Source organism: Cheilinus undulatus, linkage group 1, assembly GCF_018320785.1.
Source record: "Cheilinus undulatus linkage group 1, ASM1832078v1, whole genome shotgun sequence".
NCBI lineage: Eukaryota > Metazoa > Chordata > Actinopteri > Labriformes > Labridae > Cheilinus > Cheilinus undulatus.
Genome location: NC_054865.1, coordinates 26,825,162 through 26,845,874, shown reverse-complemented (window position 1 = coordinate 26,845,874; position 20,713 = coordinate 26,825,162). Strand labels below are relative to the sequence as shown.

At 38.7% G+C, this 20,713-nt stretch overlaps 2 protein-coding genes across 4 annotated transcripts in view; one reads left to right on the top strand and one right to left on the bottom strand.

The window, feature by feature from the left end:
• The first annotated feature begins 2,166 nt into the window (after window positions 1-2,166).
• wdr76 (WD repeat domain 76) lies at window positions 2,167-7,799 on the top strand. Of its 2 annotated transcripts, none has more exons than XM_041789121.1 (15): window positions 2,167-2,365; window positions 2,624-2,743; window positions 2,827-2,925; window positions 3,026-3,118; window positions 3,462-3,520; window positions 3,619-3,715; window positions 3,871-3,972; window positions 4,062-4,102; window positions 4,279-4,432; window positions 5,562-5,720; window positions 5,852-5,967; window positions 6,063-6,161; window positions 6,261-6,413; window positions 6,504-6,557; window positions 6,658-7,799. In XM_041789121.1, exons 1-15 carry the CDS (start codon window positions 2,315-2,317, stop codon window positions 6,911-6,913), a joined length of 1,653 nt encoding a protein of 550 aa, XP_041645055.1. In that variant the 5' UTR covers window positions 2,167-2,314; the 3' UTR covers window positions 6,914-7,799. The 2 variants fall into 2 exon arrangements, with proteins under 2 accessions (XP_041645055.1, XP_041644966.1); XM_041789032.1 differs by having other exon boundaries at window positions 3,619-3,736.
• A 5,561-nt stretch (window positions 7,800-13,360) lies between these two features.
• LOC121512426 (FERM domain-containing protein 5-like) overlaps window positions 13,361-20,713 on the bottom strand; it is a 121,822-nt gene continuing 114,469 nt past the window's right edge. For both annotated transcript variants that reach the window (XM_041791699.1, XM_041791709.1), the window contains exons 12-14: window positions 20,624-20,692; window positions 20,419-20,525; window positions 13,361-14,403 (exon numbers count right to left, since the gene is read on the bottom strand). In XM_041791699.1, coding sequence (XP_041647633.1) covers window positions 13,814-14,403; window positions 20,419-20,525; window positions 20,624-20,692 — 766 coding nt within the window. In that variant the 3' untranslated portion in view covers window positions 13,361-13,813. The remainder of the gene's footprint in view (window positions 14,404-20,418; window positions 20,526-20,623; window positions 20,693-20,713) is intronic.

Below are 20,713 nucleotides of genomic sequence, written 5' to 3'. Positions count from 1 at the left end.
TTAACATTTTTATATTTTTGATGTTTTTGTCTGCATGTGTCTTTAAACATCCATCTTTCCCTGGCAATCAGTTATTTGGTTTCAGTAATCAAGTTATTGCCAACACTGTATGATTACTATGCTCTACACTTTAATTTAGTGGGATCCATGAATCTGCATATATGCTGATGATGCAGGATTGCATAGATGCAGATCATCCTCCACCTTCAGCCTTGCCTGGTACTTGCTTTTGTTCATTGTCAGTGCCAAAAATCTGCACTAGCAGAGGTTGTCTTAGTGTTTACGGGGCTAAATGTCTCAGTTACCTTCAGTGACCAAACCCCCTTTTACTTCTTGTCAGAAGATTTCTCAGGTTTGGCCACTAGACTTCCTGCTTTTGTTTCAATATGACCCAGGGTTTCACACAGCCTTATGCTGTCATTAGCTTGTACATCTTTGCAAATTAAACAATGGCCATTGAGCATCATCAGGACCAATGCAGGAAAATTCTAACTTTAATAGTCCACTATACATTAACTATAGATTGTCTATTTTGCCCCAGAGCTAGCAAAGCAAATGGCCTTTTTCTTGTTTATGGTTCTACACCTCCCCTGAAGTCCCGTGGCCTCCTTTGAAGCTCGCTTTGCACTTTGGAAACCGCTGTTCCAGGTTTTAAAAGCTGCACTAGAAAATAACTTTAGAGGTAGCCAGCTTGAGAACTCTTCATTATTTTGAGAAAGCGTTTGGTGTCACAACAAGCTATTTTAAAATGCTAATGCAAACATAAAGGGGATGTGTCTCAAATTATTCAACTTTTATCACTCTTAATGCATTCAAACATTTGATTTTTTTTCCTCAACTGCTATACGTCTATGAATAATATTAAAACGGATGTTAAAACATCTCCAAAACCACTCCAGATATTATTCAACAAGTTAAAAGAGTAATATTGCACGTCACACCTTGCCCTCTACTTGCACATTTGGTCGTTGTTAAGGCCAAAAGGGACTTAAAAAATACTGACAAGTAATTGATTGAAACCGAAGTCTTCATTCCATATACATTTGTGAAGGATTAATGTATTTTTACTAATAATGATTAAACTTATGCCATCTGCTCTTTGACAGCCTGCTGCAGGTTGTCAATGCACCAGTTTCACTTTTGTGTTGTAATGGCATGCAGCTGCCTGTAAAGGGCAGTGTAATATAATGAACAATGTGTGGTCTGATTTCAAAATAGACATTTGAAAGTAATTTTGGGGAAAAAAAGTCAGTCAATAAGAAAATGCAGGGGGAAAACACATTTTGTTGAGCCAGTATGTCTTTTTTACAATTATTAAATAATCAAAAGGTTTAAGGTCAGTGGGTATTTTAGTGTTTGTTCAAGTGTGCCTTGCCTAATCAGGTTCAATCCATTTAATTTACCACAGGTGGACTCCAATCAATGTGTAGGAACATCTCAGCAAAGACTGAGACAAATGGGAGGAACCTGAGCCAAACTCAGAGTGTTTTGCAATAGGTCTGAATATGTACGTCAGTAGGATATCTCAAGGTTTTTTTATTAGGTTACATTTTTTTTTTTAAATTCTGTTTTCACTTTTTTCATAATGGTTTCCGGAGTGTAGATTAGTGAAAATATTTTTTTTTCAACTGTGGCATCAGACTTCATCAGAACAAAATTTAAAAAGTGAGGGGGGTCTAAATAATTTCTAAATGCCCTATATATGTGTTTCTATATTAATCTAAATTAAGTTCCCTGTCATTAGAAGTGCTGTTTTTATAACCTCTTAATGCTTTCATTCTTATTCTACATTATTTGTTCTGCACATAAGGTTACCAGTTCTTAGAAATTCCAGTATCACACTAATACACACTAAAAGAAGCCAGTGTACAGTTACTAATTTAGTCAGCATTCAAAAAAAGAGATCTCTGGGCTCATTTGTTGCGATTTACATAATTTCGAAAACAACAAAGCTTAATAAATTAGGCGTCCCAGCGCTGTTATTACCCATATCTACCAGTTGATGGCAACATTTTCCCTGGTTTTGAGTTTTGAGGAAGGGTAACCTGCAGGAAGGAGAAAGAAATTTCAAGGCGTTGATTGGCTGGTTTGCCCGCTATTATCATGATGTAAGCTGTCTAACCAATCAGATAAGAGCTGGCCGTTTCACAGCAAGGAGAGGCGGGACTGCTTACAAAACATTTCCAGCATGTGGCGCCAATTGTTGTCCACTGAGTCTACCGCTTTTGTAACAGTGGCAGTGAAGTGTACGGGTAAACATTACTGCAGTTCTCTCGAAGAAAGAGTATAAAAGTCTCACATTAAGAGAAAGAATATGGCGACAAAGCGAGTTAAACGCGAAGCTGTCGTGAAGGCAGAGCTACTTGTAAGTTGGAGCTTTTTATCTTTACCGTCTAAACTGCTGGTCTGGTTTGTGTAAGCTAGCTTTTAAGAAACTTTTGAAACAAAACAAATTCAGTGTTGGTATAAAAGCAAGGTATGTAAGGAATTGTGATAAGATGCTGAAGGACGTTGTGAATTTGTTAAATATTTACGCTGAAACGTGTTTGGAGAGGATTTGAAAGTCATGCGGTCAGTCCAATTTAATAACGTTTAAAGTTAATTAATTATGCATATCTGGTAGGAATTAACCCCCAAGGATCTCAATGAACAAGTGAGAAAATCTTCACGAAATGTCCTGGCACCAAAACGCCTTAAATACTCTCCTGAAAACAGCCCAGCGGAAACAACCAGGAAGAAGACGGTATGAAACCATCCTGAAACACTAACAAATATATTTACACTCTGTGTGTGTTTCTTGTAACATACCAACATTTATTCTGATAGAGAGCAAAAACGCCAAATGTCAAGAAAAACCAGAAAATCGTCAAAGACATCAAGAAGGAGGAGGAGAATATTGAAAATAGTGATGTGGAGCACACATCTGTAAGTATTAAAATACACACGTAACAGAGAGGTCGACAACGCCTCCAGAGTCATTCATGTTTTTTTTCAGTGTGTTAGAGATTTGCCTCTGTTATCTCAGGGTGGACAAAGAGGACTGTCAGAGTATGAACTGGAGCGTCTGGAGAACATCAGACAGAACCAAGCATTTCTGTCTTCTATCAATTTATTTCAGGTATGAACAACATCTAACTATTCTCCAATGAACACAGCAATCCCTAGCTTCAGGGCTAGACAGTGTTCTTTAAAACAAGCATGGCAAAGGGTCTGAAATTGTATATGGTTTATAAGAACTATAGTTTCATAATGAAGATAATGGAAATACTTATCAAGTTAGATATCTCTCTGTCAATTGCAAATTGTGTACACAAATCAAGGTTATGTCTTAATCCCCCTAAACATGTTTGTGCAAATTAATTTGGCATTCAATAAACAAATATCAAACAATAATCCATCTAGTTTAGCATATGTACCAGAACTATGTGACATTAATATTTAATATCTTTTCTTTTACAAAGGCAACTGAGGAGTTGAAGCAGTTAACAAGACCAAAGCCATCACAGAGGGGTATTGTGAGGTAGTGCTGGCAACCTTCTTTTTTTGGTCTTTGTAAATATGAAATAATAACTTTGAAGCTCTTGATATTGATGTGTAACTCACTGTATATGGGGACAGATCTCAGGCTGTAGTAAAGGAAGTCCTGCCTGCCCGGAAATCCCTGCGTCTCCAGAATAAAGAGGCTGAGGTCCTGACCCTTCCTCCTGAACCAAGGGTAATGCTGATCTATGAACAGGTGCCTATATTTAAATAGCTGTATAATGCTTAGTATCCCATGTTAGGTCTACCTTCTCAGCATTTCTTGTTCTCTTTTCTTTTAATTAAAAACAATCTATTGGCACTTACATTAGTTATTTCCTTGATTTAAAGTCTACTCCTCCCAAGAAACCTTCTGGTCCCCTGCCCATCAATCCCATCAACATGGAGGAGGGAAGCAAGCTGCCATCGCATCTCATTCAGCTCTGGTCAGAGGTAGGACACAACTTCCTAACAATTTTAAAGTTGTAACCCTTATAATTTAATTTTCTTTACATCTCGAAACCCGTCTTTTCTTTCCACAGGATTCAAGACAAGAAAAAAAGACTCAACTTGACCTCAAACAGTAAGATTTTTTAAGAAGAGTAGATATTTTATTTAAGCATACTGCTCAGTGGACTTAAGGTGACTCGTCCCCCCTTTCAGGCATAGTATTGGTGTTTTTAGTCACTGTAACTTTTGCAGAATATAGCACATTTTCATACAGCTGAAAGCATAAACTCTCACCTTGTGTTTATAAAGATATCGTTCAGCCCTGAAGAACATGAAGATATCTGAGGAGAGAGTGGCCAAAGTGGTAAAGGACCGCATCTTCTCAGCTGCCTTCCACCCCTGCTCCAGCAGCCTTTTAATGGCTACAGGAGACAAGTGGGGGAAAGTTGGACTCTGGAACCTGGTACGTTTTCTTTGCATTGCTGTATAGAGCGGTGTTTGACCACTAGAAGTTTATGCAAAGAGCTTCAAAACAATCTCGTACACTGTCGCATTTCTCACCAGCTGTACAAAGTCAGAGCGGTTTTCTAACATGTTTGGTCCAACAGCTCATATCTTTCTCTTGCCAGTTACATTGATGTTCTGTCAGGATCCATGTAGTTACAGTCTAATCTTATCCTCTGGTATTACACAGGGGGATACCAAAAAGTAGATTGAACATACCTGGGCTGTCTTTGAGTAGCATTGCTGGACAGAATCTAAAGTTGTAGTCAGGGATGCGAACACCATCTGCTAACTCTTTCTCCTTTAAGCTGTGTACATGCATACATGAAAGAGGATTTATGCTGCTTAAAATCTCATTAATTTTTTGCTATTTATCGATATGTTGTTTTTAACCATTCAGTAAACTGTAAATGCTTTGTTTCTTTTAGTCTGGCCAAAACACACATGATTCCAGCAAAACAATCAGGAACTATAATTGGGCCTGATAACCTTTCACTTCATTAAAAATGTGGAAATCGCTGCAGAAATTCACTAAATAACAGCCACATTAATTAATTGACCTACTTCAATATGCAATAATGCATTAAGACCTATCAGTATACTAAAGGCTGGTAGTAAAACTCGCCATGTTCAATGCACTTCACAAGATAATAGGGCCAAGCATAAAAACATTGTCCAATCTTCTTAAAGTTGCTGTTTCCATGTTGCTCTTTTACTGTAATTATCTTCTGGGGATTCAAGTGTGATTTTAACATTAAAAAGATCAAAACAAGGGCAGGAGGGGGACATCAGCCTTCACAATGTGATGATGACTTGTAATGATGGCCTATATTTCACTGTATCACAAATGTAACATGCATAACAAGATCTATAATGCTCAAGGGAGCATTGTTGGGTAATGATCAACAAAAATACAACACTTTATAACTGGTTTTAAGAAGTCATTCTGTGGGGTGGGGAACCAGCCAGTTTACAAGCTTCTGATTTTGGCTTAATTATATGCTCTGTCATTGTAGGAACAAAAAGTGCCGTAAAATGAACATTAAAAAACAAAACCCTTTGTGATTTTTTTTTTTTGTTTGTTTCAGGATGGTGATTGGGGTGATGATGGCGTGCTGCTTTTTGAGCCTCATACTCGTCCTGTTGGTTGTATGGCATTCTCCACAGCTGTCCCCACCCAGCTGCTAAGCCTCAGCTATGATGGATCTCTGCGCTGCATGGATATAGAGAAGGCTGTTTTTGATGATGTAAGAGAGCTTTATAGTTATTAACGCTACTTTAAAAATCAAATTGAAGGATAACATAGAGCAACATTGATTTAATGTTTTATTAATTTAACCTCCCCTTTTCACCATTTGTTCTCTTTACATTAATTCAGGTGTATGATATTGACGATGGCCTGAAAACATTTGACTTCATGTCACTTGACTGCTCCACTCTGGTGGCTGGGACCTGGTATGGAGACGTTGCTATCATTGATAGGCGAACCCCAGGGTAATACATTATTGTTGATGGTGAATTTTGAATGTTTAATACTCCCTTCCTTTGCACCTGTAAACATTTTACAAACATTTTTTAAATCTCTACAGAAACTCACATGAAACTCTCCATTCACTCGACCCTAAGACACTACGCTGTGTCAGCGTCCATCCTTTACAGAAGCACTACTTTGCTGTAGCAGAAAGCAAGTATGTCTAATAGAAGTTATGATTCAGTTTAATAAATGCCTTACATGTTACTGTGTTATTTAGATGTTACAAATGGCCTGTTTTTTATTTTGCCTGCAGGGTAGTTAGTATTTACGACAGCAGGTGCTTAAAGAAGACAAAGAGCCCATCAGTCTCCCAGCTGCATGGCCACTCTTTGAGCATATCCAGTGCTTATTTCTCTCCGAGTACTGGAAACAGAGTTGTCACCTGCTGCATGGATAACAACATAAGGTAGTAACAGCCTAGCAAGTTGAAAAACTGTTATACTTACCATTAAATTTTGTAAATCCAAGCTCAATGCCTCTTCTAATCTCTTAACAGAGTATTTGACACTTCTGCAATGACCACTACATCTCCCTTACTGTCATCCATCAGGTAATTGTCTTTTGTTTCACTCTTTCCTACTTTTGTCCTCTTCAGCCTTAATAAAGATGAAAACCCTTACAGGCTGTATTATAATGCTTATATATTTCAGACATGGCATGCAAACACGACGCTGGCTGACTAAACTCTCAGCAGTGTGGGACCCCAAACAGGAGGACTGTTTTGTAATTGGGAGCATGTTAAGGCCAAGGAGAGTCCAGGTGTTCCATGAAAGTGGCCAGCTTCAGCACTCCTTCACAGATAAGGAGAACCTCAACACAGTGCTGTCTGTCACCGTTTTCCACCCCACAAGAAATGCCTTAGTGGGCGGCAATTCTTCAGGACGCCTGCATGTCTTCTCCGACTAAGATATGAAACCAAAACCTACATGATGGAGGCCACTGTTTGTCTTTAATGGGTCAGGAAGATGCAGATATAATACACTGAAAACTACATGTTAGACGAGTGTTGTTATAATATTCAAAGTAGGCGAATGCACAGTTTCTGTTATAAACTGTTAGGATTTCTACCTTAGTACGCAGAGAAAAATACATTTATTTCAAGACTGGGCTGAAATTTTCTAAACATAGGGCAGTCCAGCCATGATGCATCTTTCAGCGGAAGTTGTCTCAGCCTCGGGATGTGGTACATCATCTATGGAAAAAAAAAAAAAACATATATACGGATATAACCTTTTATGTTTTGTTGCTGTGCAAAAGCAATATAAAGTTTTGGTTTATATGATACCTTAGAAATTATGGGCATTAAATTCTTTATTTCAGCAGAGCCGTCCAGATCGTCACAATTCTGAGACATTTTTTGAAAAGTTCCTCTTGTGTCAGGAGATTAACTTGTCATCAACAAGTTACCTTATTATAAGATGCCTTTAGATACAGTTTGTTTAAGTTTGACTTATTTAACGGAGCACAATGTATACAGCCTGTTATATTATGTTTTTTAGACCTTTATTTAGGACAGTGTGGGCTGAGGATTGTCCCTTTTTTGGGGAGAAGAAAGTTTTTCTGTTTCAGTTCAAGGTTTCTAAACAGGTTTGGGAAAATGGGACACATGCTGATGGTTGACAATGTCTGAGCTCAGACTTTGTTAACTTTAAGTTTTTGAATCTGCATCTAAGCTTTCATATTAACTTCTTACATTCCTGTCATACAGAATCGAAACCAGTTTGATAGTTCCTGTTGTAAAAGTTTTTTTTAATTTGTGTCTTCTAAAAATCAATAAATATTGATATTTTGATACCAGTCATTTTGTGTATTAATTATGTTAGATTTATCAGTTTCTCAACTGTTGCCACAAGATGGCAGGGCAGCACTGCAATAAAATACATGTGCTAAAAGTGTGTGAGCCAGGACTGGATTGTAAATCTGGCATACTGGGCCTTTCCCAGGTGGGCCACTGTACTTTAGGGTTAGTAAGATTAGAAATTATTTTCTTTTTATTTCACCAGATTCACCCCTTACAGTCATTGAAAAAGACAGGATTTGCCTCGTATCTCTCAGCTTTCTAGTAGTTTGGGGTGTTTATCTGCTAGACCTCTTAAAGGGCATGAAGAACGGCTGTAGTTGCGTCATGCTCAACCAGTGAAGAGGGCCATTTTGTACCAAAAGATGCCAGGGCCAAATTTTCCTCCCAGTCCAGTGTTGGTGTGAGTGGTCTTTTTTTTTCTGCAAGGCAGTAATGACAGGCTAAAGCATTTTGAGCTGACGTATGATAAACTGTTGGTGGTTCTTTTCTTGTGTATTTAAGACTTAATGAATCTTAAAGCCACACTAGCTGCAAGATGTCAAGAATAGATTATATTTATTCATAAATAGATGACACCAGTCCTCAGTCGGTGATTGGAAATAAGCAGTCTTGTTTGGAGGTAATAAATGCAGAACACATGCTTACAGAGACATGTCCATGGTACAGGAAAGAAGCTTACAGTCAGACCACATCTGAGCCTTATTCCTGTTTACATGGGTTGGTAAACAAATACAAGTTTCCTGTCAATAGAGAAGTCACCCATCTTTATCACTGTGCACATTCAAACGATCTAAAACAGATTCAAACTGATTTTAGCAACACAAAAAGATATTGAGCTGCACAGCAAAAAAAGTAAGGTAGTTGAGTTTGCTACTTCTGCTTTAAAAAAGGGATAGAAAAAACATCTTTCTGAGTTAAACCTTTCAGAGTCTTGTGAAAAATTCTCTCCTGCTTAATGTGTTCAGTTAATTTACAGAGATTTGCACTAGAGAAATACCCATCAACCTCATTGCTATAAATTTAGGCAAGTAAAGCAGTCTAAGATTTGGCAAAACTGAACAGGATTAAGTTTTCTGACAATGTGATCTTGCAGAGAAGCATTTTTGACTTCCTAGGCAACCGTTCTCATAAACTTGTTTTTCTAAACCTGCTGATGGGAATCAAAAGATTTTTATATAAACATCAAGCAACACTATGCTTATTTAAACCCATTCATCACCTGTAATAATTATTGCTCGAATTATGTTAATTCTCTAAGTACAAATTAGAAAGTAAATACTCATACATGATCCTCTTTCACCTACCACACCAAAAATCAAAATCAGCAGAGCATCTGAATTATCTGGAGTCATTAAACCTGACCACCAACTATAACGCGAGTTCATCTTTAACTCTCGATTCACTACAAGACCCTTTAAAGCCAAGATAATAAATGGTACAGTGCTCTGTAAGAGTTAAACTTATTCAAGACAAAATGTGAAGTAACATCAAGACTGCCTCTAGACTGTTAAACCTCCAAAACCCCTCTGCTAATCACTTTCCTCTAACTCTCTTTTTGTTGCAACAACACACACATTTTTTGTTTTGATCTACCACCATTTACCACTGAAGCACAGCATCTGCACACTCAAATCAGCTACTTATAGCCTTTTTAAGGACCAATAGTCACAAATGGACTTGATGGTAAAGCTCTGGGCTGAAATGACACTGCAGGGAAAGCAACGTGGCTGGAGATAGACAGCTGATTATATTTACCATCTGTTGATTTAAACGTACACAATCATCAGACAACAGAGGATTCTTTGGTAGGTATGATGAAGCAGAACACAGTCAATTCTTGTAAGCAAGATTGAACACTGTATGTCCACTGTAAAAAAACAACACTTCATGTGTATTAAAACTCACTGTGGGGCAAATCTGTATTCATGAGGGGTCATTAGTTTGTACAAAAATGGAACAGCGTTGAAACATATTCAACATTTATAGATGAGCATAAATCTCTGGACAGCAGGGTGAAAATAGGTTTTGACTCTCTCTTGCCATGGGCCTTGCAATGAAAAGCTTTCTTACCTGGAAAAATAACAGATATCTGCACTTTATCAATGCAAAACAAGGTCAAATCTCCCTCTTTATGAGAAGATCTTAGCTGTTGAATATTAACAGAATTACACATCAAGTTAAACTCCAAACACTTACATGTAGTCCCATCAGCTTGAAAACTACTGTAAAAGTCACTAAAATAAGGTAACCACATGTCCTTTCACAGACATTGATTGTAGCTATCAGCATTATTTGGCTCCTAAGTTATTAAGTCAGTAAACCTACCACCTTCATGATCATCCTTACATGTTGTCCTTTATAGTCATTCAGCAGTGATGCTTTATTGATGCTCTAGATAATAGAAAGATATGGTGACACAAGCACACTGTCAACAGTTATCTGATCACAAAATAAGTCACAGCTTACTTTCAAAATAATTCAACCACCCAAACCTACTCAGCAGCACCAGAATCCCCCCTGGGTCAAATAATTACTCCTAACTTATTTTTAGCATTTGATTGATCTAAAGCTGCTGTGAGGAATTTGCTGTTTAAAAACAAACTAAACCTATATTCTTATTTTTAATGCCTGTCTCTGTTTCAATAGAATAGATGAAAACCCATAAACTCTAAGCAGTATGATGCAGAGACAGCCTTTGTTTACATTTGCCATGGTTAAGAGTCTCTATGAACAATGTGTTTGACAGGTAAAGATGGCAAAGAATTTCTCTTTATCGGGAAGTTAAAAATGTAACTGAAGCCTGGCACACACTAAAAGATTTTTTAAAGATTTATATTCGAGGCCTTTTGCCTTTGAGATAGGACAGTGGATAGGGTCTGAAAGAGGGATGAGAGAGTGGGGAATGACATGTGGTGAAGGAGCCACAGGCCACCCATGCACACATTGGTGCATGACCCAATCACCAATCATCTGTGCCTCTTGCCTCACACCAGAAGATTTTTTTAAATCTTAACCAATTTGAAAATAAAAGCGAGTTCCCACATGGTGACATCATAATGACATTCTTGTTCTTTAAATGTTTTGTTTGCAATGAGATAAGTAACACAGCACACCACACAACATACCTATTTACCAACAACCAGCATTTCCTCTCTAAAAATTCAACATTTCACATGGTCAAATGCTGCTTTCCAGCAAATGTGTCTAGCTGAATGTACCTCCCCCACCCTCCCTCTGTTAGTTACCTACTACATCCATTGCAATAGCAATTTCAGTCCAGCTCCTGCCCTTGCCAGTTCTACTCTGGTATTTTCTTACAGCTTTGCTCTAAACTGGTGGGTGGGGACACGACAGTGGGTCGCAAAGCTATTTCCAATGGGTCACTTATAGGGCTGTTGGTCTCTTGGTTTGTCGATATGCTCTCACTCAACCAAGATCCTGCTGGTTGGCTGGGCAGTAGTGGCAGAGAGGCACACAAAGTGACAGATAACATGTTATATTAACAGGCTACACCATAGATAACTTGGAAACAACATATCTTAAACCTGACAAAGAGATGCAGGATGTTTGTATTGATGTGGCACTGCTGAGCATGCACTCAACGGTCTGTTTACTTCACTGGTCAGCAAAATGTGGTATTAAGTCCCTTTATCATTGCAGTCAAATGTACATGTCAGCATTAGTGTCTGTTACAGACAGACAAAAAGACGAAGAGAGAAAAGACAGGTTAAAGGTTAAAATAATAAAGGGAAGGTTTCCTCTCTCTCTTCCCCTTCTTTTTTTGTTACCTGAATGACCAATCAATTAGTTGGCATGTGGGTGTTATTTCAGTCAACCAAGTTTTCCTTAAGTTGTCTACAGCCCTGGTCACTTGTGTGTGCCTGGAGAATAAAATGTGGAAAAAGTCTATGATGTGATTTACTTTGAAGGATCTCTTTGCTGTGTAACATCTTTTGTTTTGATCTTAACTCCAAACTCCACTGTTTTTCATTGAAAAGTTTGGTAATGATTAAAAAAAAGTAAGAGAATGAAATCATGATTTGTTGTTAAGGAGGTGGAGGTGGGTTATGCCTCTAAAACAGACCATTACTTCTGTTATACAGAACATACAGTAAACACGTGTGCTATTGCCTCAAATCAACAACTTGGTCCTCTATTTCTGACACCCATCTGACTTTAAGCTTTGCGTTTAATAGAGCTCAGTTGAATTCAAGCAGGAAGAACGTTTCTAAGACTGGTTAATTTCCCTTCCTTCTTCCATTCTTTCTCTCTTCCTGCTCTGGTGATCAGCTGATTATGGATGTTTACTCTCTTAAGTACTAAGCTACTAATTCTGTCACAACCTTGCTTGACCAATCATCATGCACCTATCATATTTTTAATGTCATCTTTTCTCCTGCACTTAGTCTGTCATTTCAGTGTGGCTGCAGCAACCCTCCTTCACCCCAGCCACCTCCGTTCAGTTCATTAGCATCTAGTCCTGGTCCTCACAATTCTTGTGCTCATCTGATCCTGCATACCTCAGTCTCCTCCTCCAAGCCCCCTCATTGGTGCTTCTCAGAGGTCTACTGCTCATCTGATCCTGCAACCCTCATCAACATCAACATCAGTGTCTTGACTCCATAGAGGGTATCCTATTCCTGCTGTTTAAATTGCTACCCCTTGAAGTAAAAGAAGTCATCACTGCGGAGTCTAATCGCCAAGAACATTACACATTTCTCTATTAAAATCTGTAAAATACATTCTTGTGAAACTTGTATTAAGTCTCTCCTGATTGAACTATCCTTACCATGGCTGTTTTTGTTATGCTTCCTCCTTCTGTCAGCCTGTCATGCCACTCTCAATTCAGCTGTCCTCAGTGCCCCCCAACACACACACACACACATACACAACAGGATTTCTGATTGTAAATACTGAACATGCTTAATATTTACAATCTCACTGATGATCGGAGTGGCTCCAATAATCACCAAACACCAGGGAAAAAATCCACCAAGAAACTCTTTAGAACCATCCAGTGATCAGGACTTTGCTAACTTTGGTTGAAAAGGTGGAATCCTATCTAATATCTGCTAGAATATCTTTTAGCATGTGCCGTGCTTTAAACCTGTACATGACATTAAACAAAAAATATTAATACGTAGTACTTTGTCCATGGGGGGGGGGGGGGGCAAGACTGACTCAAAATGAAAGTTCCTCACAGGAGCTTTATCAAACACTGTACTGTGTAACACACTGAGATAATTCAGGAAAACCACTGTACTTCACCACTGTTCTTCATCTTCTTATTGTTCACTTTTGTGAACAATGTGCAAAACAAAATATTAAAGTAGACATTTTTAGCAAATATAATTTGAATCAAGGCTGATCTACATTCAGTAAATGTAGCTTGATTTTTCCATTTCACACTTCCTCTGACCTCCAGATACTGGCACAACTCAGCAACAGCATTTTCCAATCTCATAGCAGCAGCCATAATAACACTTTATAATGATGTCATGAATATAATTGTTGGCTTTGAAGTATGAAAATTAGATGAGCTAGAACGGCCCTCTTGCTCTCAAAACTTTACTCAGACTCTCAGGTCACACAACAACACACACCCCGACACATCAGGTCCTTCTGCCTTTGCAACATATAAATTAATACAAAAATAAAGGCAACTATCATCTGTGGTTAAATAAGTGAAGTCTGTCAGACTTTCTTTTCCCTTTCAGAAATAAACCCTGCAATTGTGGTTTTTGTGTAAAAATAAAATGCCTTGAAATGACCTGAATTTCCAAAGAAAAATGTGATATCTTTCCTCGCTGTAATGGTGAAACATATTACACAAGGTTTATCGGGGACAGTCCGTGGCTTGTGACAGGATATCCATCCTGGGAGAAGCTGATTCAATATCAGGACAAAGGTTGCCATCCTTTATGTTTTTCCCCTCATTTGTTTAAAGTGTCTCCTCTCTATCAGGGGAGGCTTGTTTTGTGTCTCTCAGTTTCTGAATCTCTGCCTCACTTACTGATGAGGAAACCTCCCATCCACCTCAGCTTACAGGCAAACCAGCGCCGCAGAGGGCAGAAGTATTCAAAGTGGAACTGCTGGAATTCAGGCGTCTTGCGGATGTCTCTCAGGAAGGCAATGTCCAGGTCTGACTCTGTAAGCATGATAAGGAGCAGCAGCAGGGCGAACAGAAGCCCGATGGTGACCAGGAACAGACGTAACACGCTCAGGATGAACTTGTTCAGCTCTTCCACGTCGTTCGATGAAGACGCCTTACCCCTCCCCATACGTAGGGCTCTCCTGCCTGAGTTGAAGTCCGTACCTTGCCCCTCCTTTGACGTCCCCGCCTCAGACGCCTTCTCCTCATCTATACTACAGGGGGCACCATTCAGGTGACGTGCAGAAGGCATCTCCATCCCGTGTTCAGCTACAGGTGTAGGCAGCACGCTGTCTGAGGGGCTGTAGGCCTCGTCTGAGATGACTGCAGATGTGCTCGCCTCACTGCCGTCCACCAGCTGGCCTCGAGAAGACATGAAGGAGTCGCCATGGGAGACCGAGCGGACAGGTGTGGAGTGGGCGCTGTCTCGAAGGGACTCAAGACCTGAAAACACAAAGCAGAGGAGAGTACATGGTGAGGAAGATATTTTATAACTCAGAGGCGATAGACCTTCAAAAAGATTGTAAAAACATGCCTAAAAGTCGCCCACTTGTGGCTAAATTAGTGTTAGGGCTTTGGAAAGCATGTTTTTGGATGAAATTTATTAACACCCAAACGTATTACTCTTGAATCTTTTGTGGAAACTGTAAACAAAACTGTTTGTGCCACAAGCTGTTCATCACTTCATCTTACACCTAGCCTGACAGGCAGAGGGGGAGGCATTCATAAATTGCAATATAGAAAAAAAAAATCACTCTTTGATGGTTTGTTTCACTTTTTTTCATAAAAAGTAATCAGTTTTCATTTTAGTCTGTTTCATTGTCAAACAGCCTCCTCACAGGATTTAATAAAGTAAATCACTGGATTGAGTTAATGAACAGCTTAATTTTGAAGCGACTCAGTCTGAAGATGTAAAACAGTAAAATGAGTAACTGTGCATCACCAATTTAAATTTAGACATGCTTAGAAATGCAGTCCTCAGTTAAAAAAAAGGGGAAAACATGTAAAAACACTCTGCAAAACATCTTTCAAATAACTATTTCTCCCAGCCTCACAATACAATACGTATCACGATACAGAGGCCACGATACTATATGCATGGCAATACAAATTGATATATGGCCATAAACATGACGTTATAAACATGTCCTACACTGATTTCGCTGCAGCAGCTATTCTCTTCTGAAAAAACAAGGTGTAGTTCGAAGGTTTTTAAGCAGATGATGACACAGACTTAGCCTGTGTGTCAATGAAGATTGGTGTTGCTGCAGTTCTTTACCTTTTTACAGCTTGCATGACTCATGTCCAACTCCTGACTTTCTGCTGTTTGAAGAAACCCAAATAATCCAGTATGTTAGCTTTTAGCCTGCTGGCAGTAGATGGACACTATCCATGTTACCGGACTGAGTACCAACTTATTTTGGTCTCAGGAGTGAGACATGCGCTAGGGCTACATCAAGTAGTTCCATGACTGCTGCCATCTGCTGGCTTTTTTGTTAACTGCCCCGTGGGGAAATATGTCATAAAACTTAACCAATATGTGTATTGGCAAGATGTGCGTGACAATATATTGCGGCATCGATTTTTGGAGCCTACAAAGAACATACATTCCATTTACAAGTCACTAATTTAAGAAGCTAGCTTTATTTTTTTTAATACTTAACCACCTTATCCTGGTGTTTTGATAAGTTAGTCAGGGACTAGATAGTGCGAAAGGTCATTTTTCAAGACCATTTGCTCCCGTAGTTACTTTACTATGTAGTTCTCTTAGATATACAGTATTTGATAACAGAAACAGAGATGGGAAGACCCTGGACCTGTAGGGTTGTTTTATATTAAATCTAAATTTAAGAACCTTATTATTATTGTACATTCATTTATTTATTTCTATCCATTGTTTAAGATGATGTATTTACTGGCGAGGGGGCTGGAGAACAAGGAGGTGGGAGTATGGAGATGCTATGGAGATGCTGCTGTGTTTTTGTTTTGTTGTATGTGGGCTAATGTAGTGATGGCGCTTAATCAAATATTTCCAATACAAATACAATTAACCAAAGAGACAGAAAGCAGTTAGTCATCCTGAATTAGTTTACACATTTAAAACATACTCCAAATTTAATTGAGCAGCTGATTTGCAAAACTTTAAGGTAAAACATATTCTGCTAAAACAGTGACAAAATTCATTGCTCTAATACGACCATGAGGGATAAAACAACTGTTTTAAGTCATCCTGCCATGGCCTTTGCTATAGAAATGGATCCTGTCTTGTTATCTACTCTATGTTGGTGACAAATACTTTCAAGTGGCAACTCTAAACTGGGATAAGACATGAAGAATGAGAACAATGTCCTCCAAGAAGTGTTACTTGAACCTTTCTCAACGTAGACAATGAAAGAATTTAGACTTTAGATGGAGGCATAAAACTCAAACTATGTATGAATAAAAATTCCATGTCCTGATGCAATGCCAACTTTTTATTTCTTATGAAAAAGTTACATTTTGCATTGGTCAAGCTGTTCAACACAGCTGTTCTATTCCAACACCCACCTAAATAAAGCTTTCAAGAACCACAAAAACACAGCAGTCCTTCAAAATCCTTCAAAATAAAAACAGCCATTCTTTACCTGCACTTTGAGTTGGTGGGCTGCATCCATAGAGTTGGGGTGGGACTGCTAGCCTGGAAGGGGTCCTGGAGCTCTGTCCTGAACTAGAGCCAGTGGTAGAGGAACCCCCAGGAAGGGCAGGGAACAGTGGCAGGACCCCCAAAGCCTTGCCCAAGAGCCGAGGTCCCAGAGACAGCACGCGCACATTTACATCTCTATAACAATGGTTGATCATTCGCAAGTGTACGTTCACCTTGGTCTTGATCCTGATCAGACACTTCACCATGGTTTGAGGAGAGTAAAAACAAGCATATACTCCTAACTATGATCCAGGACTCCTTTGCTGCTCTTCCTTTCTATTGAAACAACCTCTTCTTTAGCTGACTGCTGCTTCTCTTTGTCTCTGAATGCGACTGGCTTGCTAGGCAGCGAGCTAAAGAGTGTCTACATACATGCAGACAGAGAAGGACATACATAGAGACACAGAGTGAAAGACAAGGCCCAGGAATGTGGTCCACTTGTGCCACAGTTCACCTCGTCCCTCCCTGCTGTCAGCGGTGACACACATGCCGTGGCCCCTGACAGCGGCAGCTATTTTCAGCCTGAGATATTATTACCAGTGAAAATGCCACCGCAGACAGAGCGACAGGACAAAACACTGGGGGTTTGTTTCTGTGTTACTACAGTGGGGTGCAATGTCAGAGTGTGCTCTCCATGTCAGTGACAAGAGGGGGGTTAGTTTGACAAAAGAGCATTTTATTGGGAACAGACTATGTTTTAAGTGTATTCAATGTAAGCTGTGCTGGTCAATGGAGAGCTAAATTACTCACAGTGGCAGCATTGGCAAAAGGTTAATGGACTGTCAGAGGATGGAAGGGGCATTAAGTGCCCTTTATAAACAGACAGGATGACTTTCTAATGTCAAAATAATGTCTGAGGCCACCGGCTGATGGGCTCTGTGAGGGAGTGTGGTCGATGTCTGGGATATGAAGAGTCCATATCCATGAAAAAAGCAGGTATCACTCAAATAGAAAAGGAAAGAATAGAAACAATGGTGGAAGGTGGGGTGAAGAAAAAAAACACAGCAGGCTAGCTCCCCCATGTGTGGGGCAGTGTTAGTGCCTGCCACAGTTGTATACTTATTGTATGCATTTGGGTTGTTAATTTCTAATTTGCCATAGTAATATGCCCATACTTGAATCTCATACTGTGTTATAATGATGCATTATTGTTTTTCGGGTCAATCGATATTCATTAGCTGCTCCAACAACATTTTCCATTTATCCCCTTCATTCTTATTTCCTCGGCACAGCTGCTGATTGCATAATTAAAAGATGTAGTATACTCCAACTCTGAAAAACAGAGCCAAAATAAACATTTTCTTTATCTTCATATATTTTCTTTCCATTCTTTTTCTGTTATACTAGCATAGCTACCACCTCATTCTCCTCAAATGATGCCGATTGGTCAGGTCTGTTGTCAGATCTAGTACATTTGTTTCAGATTTGAGCTTTGCAAGATGGATTTGCCTGATGAAAAATGGCTAGTCCATCTGCTTTGAAAGGTTGGAGTGGGCCTGTTTGTCTCTCAATGTCTCTCACCCCTATGATTGACTGTTGACCAATTGAGGGTGTACTCTGCCTCTCAGAGAATAACAACTGGGTTTGGTTCTCATCCCCCACAACCCTAAAATGGACAAGCACTGTAGATAATGGATGGATGAGTGCTTCAGGGAGTATAATAAACTTTACATTGGTATGTCGCTTCAAAGTAACTTGGAAACTGCTAGATCAGAGAAGTTAAAAAAGGCTCTCCAAGCAGTTAGTAGTTCATATAAAGGTACAATGTGTACCTTTAGGAGTATTAACACCTAGCAGGTTCTAGATTAATACTACGCTCATTTCTGGTGGTAATTATGCTATTTGGTTCTCTCTGTTCAAGATGTAAAAAGTCCAAGATGGTAGAGATAGTAAAAGGCTTTTTTCTAAGATAATACATTTTTTTTACATTACTAATAACTGAACATATATTCAGGTGATTAAAACATAAAACACTAAGGCCTTCTTATAAAAATCATGTTTTAGTTTTAACCAAGTTTGTTTCTCAGTGGAGTGGGTGGGATCTGTTCTGTTTAGTCTTTCTCTTTGTTTGCTATAATTTTCTGTTTCTTATATGGGGATCACTGCACCTTTAACATTGATTGAGAAAGACATCACTTTAGATGACACATATTGGTCTTGTATGCATGTGTGTATTTAATTTTATTTATATATTTTTCTGATTTTGTTCTATATTTGCCATTTTTAACTATTACATTTTACTATTAAACTGGTTTACCTTTTATACATGCACTTTTATAATTAGTTAATTGTATACATTTTTTTATTATTATTATTAATAATAATAATAATACATTTTATTTATAAGTGCCTTTCTGAACACTCAAAGTCGCTTTACAGATAAAAACAAGTACAATAAATAGAATAGATAAAAGCAAACACATAAAATGGGAGAAAGAAATTACAATGAATAACTAATCCTGAACAGGTGGGTTTCTAGTCTAAATTTGAAGAGTGGGAGAGAGTCAATGTTCTGGATGTCTGGTTGGGAGTTCCAGAGTTGGGGAGCAGAGCGGCTGAAAGCTCTGCTCCCCATGGTGCTGAGATGGGCAGAGGGGACAGTGAGGTGGATGGAGGAGGAGGATCTGAGGGAGCGGGAGGAGGTCGCCATATGGAGGGGATCAGAGAGATAAGGAGGGGCAAGATTGTGGATGGCCTTAATGTATTATCATGACTATGTATGTATTATGTCCTTTAGTTCCTTTTTGTAATTTGATTTAATTTATTTAATTCTTAATATTATTATTATTGTCCATTTCCTTTTTCCTCTTATATGTTTACCTGTTTAGTTTTGTTTTGTTTTGAAAACATGCAAAAAAAAAATGTATATGCCATCAGTGGATTCTAATTGTGTATTTTGCAATTGCTAATAAAAAAAATTTAAAAAGTTTGTTTCTCTAAATGCTACAAGGTAAAAATTACAGCAAAATGCACATATACCTTGCCAACCAAGCTGGTGTGGAAGACAGAAGATAAATCTGAAGTAGCTGGTCCCATGCTCTTTTCCAGCAAAAAGTAAAAAGTAAGCAAAAAGTAAAGTTTAAGTTTAAAATGTACCATTTTTAGATGTGGATATATTGCAGAAATATCAGTTTTGTGAAAAGTGCCTTTACAAAAATGAACAACCCTAATCCGTACAATTCTACAGAAAAACAGTTAAAACAAATTTGGGTTTATACTGTAAGTTTAGTAATTTTATACCACAATTATTTGGAAATAATTATGGACAAATAAGCTGGGCATGAAATATTCTCAGAAAAAGAGAAGTTAGACTCCTTGTTAGAGTATCATAAAGATTGTGGTAACGGACACGTGTTATTTTTCTACGCTGTGTTCCAATACTTCTTTAAAATTGTTGTTTTTGCACATGGAGTTATTTTAGTTGCTTTTTTAAGTGTTTATGATTTTGTAAAGCTGATGCTTTTGCTGAAGAGATTCCTTTTTAAGTCAATGTGAATTTCTGGGACATCAGAAACTTCAGAGTCAAACTTAAGAGTAAAAAGAGGTGTTATACAATGGGCTTTTTAGGACAAGATTTGAGTTTATCTGCTAGGGCTGTTTTGGTATTTCTGCAGAAAAAAACATTTGACTAAGAGACCTTTTTACCAACGAGGGAGGAGGCCTCTTTGTTACTCACCCAGCCCAGTTATTAATCAGAGCGTGAGGACTCAGCCCCTGGCCTCCCACCACTAAAATCATTTTATCACAGTAAGACTTCGAGTGTTTTTCTCTTTTACCCTCCATGATGGATATATGCACAGCTCTCCGTCTGGTCCGGGGCACACTGGTCAAACGAGGGCCGTGTGTGATAGACGGACAACTCCTACTTGGCACCATGCCAGCCCTGGACAAATACACATAAAAAAAACACATGATGTGCACTCTGATAACCCAAATTTCATATCAACTCAGGGGTTGTATGCAGGATTTTATGGTTCTGACCTGTGTATCTCAGGGGGGTCTCGCTTGATTTTGGCACTTTGCTCCATTACTTCTTTTGCAACCTTTCCACTGAAAAACACAGAGAAATCA

Excerpts from the sequence above, each read along its gene's own strand:
- wdr76 (XM_041789032.1), top strand. The coding sequence starts at position 2,315 with ATGGCGACAAAGCGAGTTAAACGCGAAGCTGTCGTGAAGGCAGAGCTA. Across the intron at positions 2,744-2,826 it reads AAACAACCAGGAAGAAGACG|AGAGCAAAAACGCCAAATGT; the intron begins GTATGAAACCAT and ends TTATTCTGATAG. Across the intron at positions 4,103-4,278 it reads ACTCAACTTGACCTCAAACA|ATATCGTTCAGCCCTGAAGA; the intron begins GTAAGATTTTTT and ends GTGTTTATAAAG.